The sequence below is a fragment of the Manis javanica genome, chromosome 9 (genome assembly GCF_040802235.1).
Source record: "Manis javanica isolate MJ-LG chromosome 9, MJ_LKY, whole genome shotgun sequence".
Taxonomy (NCBI): Eukaryota; Metazoa; Chordata; class Mammalia; order Pholidota; family Manidae; genus Manis; species Manis javanica.
In genome coordinates, this window is record NC_133164.1 from 73,796,471 (window position 1) to 73,800,238 (window position 3,768).

A 3,768-nucleotide genomic window follows, 5' to 3' on the forward strand; every position below is an offset into this window, starting at 1 on the left:
GAGGAACCTGGCAGACCTGAGACACTGGAAGGGTACAGAGGGCCAATTTCTATTGTGTCACTCCAGATGTCAGAAGCATCATCAGGAGCTATAAGGATGCAATATCCAATAATACGTATTATTTGGTCTGAAACAAAGGAAACTTCCAGGAGCCTAGTGGACATAAATGTGAAACCACTCTGTGTTAGAAACATTGTCACAACCCAGCACATGGGAATCACACAGGAAAAACAAATCCTGCTGAAGATGAGCTCACATGAAAAAGCAGCAACATGTGAAAATCTGGACTCTGTGTCCATTCACGGAACAGATTCTAGGAATTCAATTTCTGACAGGTGATTTTTTTTCTTTTTCCTTTGCACCCAGATCCCAAGATAGATCTGTGCTTCCTCATACCTCCTTGAGCTGGTGGGCAGCATTTTCCAATCAATTTTTAAGGAAGGGGCATCTCTTTGATGCTCAAGCACAGAAGGATTTCTTGCTAAAGTGAGCTTAAGATTCTCAAGGCTGCATATTGCCGTTTGTATGAGCAAAGGTAAGCTCTGTCCACGTAAACCTTGCTCTCCCCACATCCTGCCCCACCTGCCCTCACCTGAGGACACAGCAGCTGCAGGATTTCAGGAGGCTCCTCAGGGTCCTCAGGACCTCTGACAGCCCTGCACCAGTGAGAGTGCTGCTGGCCTGGAGCTCCCAGCAATATCCAATATTTAGAGATGTTTAACAAGAGAATAGGTATCAAATATAAGCTGCTTTCCATTAATATGCTCAGATTATAGACAGTACCCCTGGGTTGGGATGAAGGACGAGACCAGACCAGTGATTCTTAAGTTTTGGGAGTCACAGATGCCTTTGAAAGTCTAATGAAAGGGTGGATCTTCTTCTTTAGAGAAATGGCTTAAAGCATAACATTTTGCAAATAATTTCAGCAGCTTCATGGATTCTAGGTAAAGATCACCTGAAAGCCCCTCTAGGATGCTGTGTTCAATTTTGTTTTTTTACAATTAGTAATGAGAAAGAAGCACTGCTGTTACATATATCTTCAAAATCACACAGACACATACACCCCATGTAAAGGGCCTGGTTCAGAACTTAAAGCTCATGGCCCAGATTCAATACTGTTAATATTTTTTGATTAAATAAATGGATCAATGAGTGAAATCATTAATGTGATCTTTAAGGAAGGATATATGTTATAAGAAGGAAAAAAAAAGAAAGAAAAAACAAAGAGTTTTAGAAAAAACCCAACAGAGGATGACAACAAGGCAGAGAAGAGCTAGTCAAGGCCTGTGAGTAAGACGAGTCTCAGAGGGCTGAACGCCTGGCCTCTCGTCCAGGGCTGAGCACCTTGGTGAACGTCTAAACCTAAGATCCTAGGAGCAGAGAGGCCTCCTCAGTTCTGCTCATCCTGGCTGCTTGCACTCAGGGTGATCATGGCACATACCCATGGGCTACCAGGGAAAATCACTTGTAAGATTGTGACCATGTCCAGATGATATTCTGGTTTTATTTTGAAACCTCTTCCTCTCTCTGAATTTAGGCCTTAATGATTATGGAACTACTTGCTCTATTATTACAATCCCTCAATTCACACTTATTAAATAGAGTATTTAATAAATTATTAAATAAAGTTATTAAAGTAAGTTGAGGTATCTTTTTTCCTTAATATATAATTATTCAAAGAATACTTGATTTTGAACAGAAACACTGGTGAGAGTAAGTCCCAAGAGGAAAATATCCTGTTCAAGCACAAAAGGATTTGTTGCTAAAGTGAGCTTAAGATTCTCAAGGCTGCATATTGCAGTTTGTATGAGCAAAGGTAAGCTCTGTCCAGGTAAACCTTGCTCTTCCCACATCCTGCTCCACCTGCCCTCACCTGAGGACACAGCAGCCGCAGGATTTCAGGAGGCTCCTCAGGTCCTCAGGGCCTCAGGTGGACCTGCACCAGTGAGAGCTCTGCAGGCCTGGAGCTCCCAGCAGCGGTCCCGTAATCTCTCAAGGCCCAGCCTGTCTCTGATCTCAGGCTATGACAGAGCATCAGGTGCCTCGTGCTTGTTGGCCAGCACCAAGAGACGGATGCTGGCCATGTTGGGGTTGGCCAGGACTTCTGTGAGCTCAAACACTGCCTTGGGCAAGTGGGCTCTGTCTGTCCTATCCAGCACATACACAAGAATTTCTGCACCTTCCAGGTAGTCCTTCCAGCCGGCCCTGAGCTGGGTCTGTCCCCCGACATCCCAGACAGTCAGAGACACATGCCCCAGGGCTTCGAGAGGTTCCACATTGAAACCAATAGTGGGCAGGGTCTTCACCAGCTGGTAGCCCTTCCATCTGTACAGGAGCGTTGTCTTGCCAGCTGAGTTGAGGCCCATCATCACCACCTGGGCTTCTGCCTTGTGAACTCGGGAATTCACAGAATCCATGGCAGCCTCTGCTAAGCCCTAGGGGAGAAGGCCATTCTCTTCTGAAAGAACACAAATCCATGCAGGCACATGGACGAAGAGCTTCTACTCCACAAATGGGAAGTGTCTTTACAGTGTCAGGTTTCAAACATGGGTCTGCCTTCTGAAAGGGCCAGGAAGTAAGGCTGTGTGAGTCACCATCAGCTGACCTATGGGGAGTGGAGGGCTGCTTCAGAGAAGGGATAGAGTCCCCTGGAAAACCCAGGATGTGGGCTCATGTTCCTTGGCAGTTAAAGCAAAGGGGCGAAGCAAAGTTCCAGTTAGACATACCTAGATCAGCAGAAATGACTGAAAGATGTCTTCAGTTCTTGCTGGTCCGTGGCTTCTAGCCTGTTTTCCTCCCGTAAGCTGAAACCCCGAAATGGAAGCTGTCTTGGGCTCAGTGTACCAAGTGAAGAGGACACTCTGACTCATAATAACTTCTGCTTTTGGAACTCCCCACAGAATTAGCACTGTGTCCTGTAAACAATGGCTATTTATAAATATTGTTGACTGGTGACAAATTTACTAGTCGGAGCAAGTGGTCAGGGCCAGCCTCAATTGTCTTATCAAGGTAAATTACTCTTGGACACTACTCATGTTTTCCAAGAATCCCACATTCTAAGACCAAAACTGTTCCCACCCTAGTTGGGAGCAACCTGGCTGGCACAGGAGAGACACCTCATCCCCCAGCATACAGTTCAGCTACTCCTGGAGGAAAACAAAACTGCCTCTCTTCGTTCCTCATGCCAGGGGTAGAAGAGCAAAAACCAAAGTTACCTCAGTGTTATTAGACTGTGGCCAAAATCACCTCCTCCGTGGCTCTCCTCTCCCACGCAGCTGCTTTCTGCTAGTCATTAATGTCCTGAGAACGAGATGGGAAGAAAGCTGTTGCCATTTTCTCCTTTTTTCTGCTTCCTTTTCCCAGGTGGTTGGGGATAGAGCAGGCCCCACAGCCCCTCTCACAGTGCTGGGGCTCCCCCAGCTGTCCTGCTGCTGAGGGTGCACCACAAAGATGTTCCCAGCCCTTCAGCTCTGGGTGAGCAAGGCCCAACACCAACTCCTGTTTCTTAGCAGCTCAGACTGTGTGTGCAAAGGAGGAGCCACACTCAGAGCTGTTCCCAAGTTCAGCTGGAAATAGAGGAACCTTTCCCAATGCTACAGTCCTGTATAATCTGGAGAACATGAGAGCCAGGGAAATAGGAATTGCATAGGAATTGCACTGAATATGACCCAAGTTCTACTCTGGCCTGAGTTACCTCTGTACACCCCAGCTGCATCTTTTAGCTCAAGAAGGAGGGAAGCTTTTCATTGGACATTCTCATGTGGGGAG

General features: G+C 46.5%; 1 protein-coding gene across 1 annotated transcript; it reads right to left on the reverse strand.

The window, feature by feature from the left end:
* Nucleotides 1-466: 466 nt before the first annotated feature.
* Nucleotides 467-2,907, reverse strand: ARL11 (ARF like GTPase 11). The gene is given in 3 exon segments (XM_017679832.3): nucleotides 467-603; nucleotides 606-656; nucleotides 1,937-2,907. Coding segments are annotated over 3 exon segments (654 nt in total). The 5' UTR covers nucleotides 2,418-2,907; the 3' UTR covers nucleotides 467-481.
* Nucleotides 2,908-3,768: the final 861 nt, after the last annotated feature.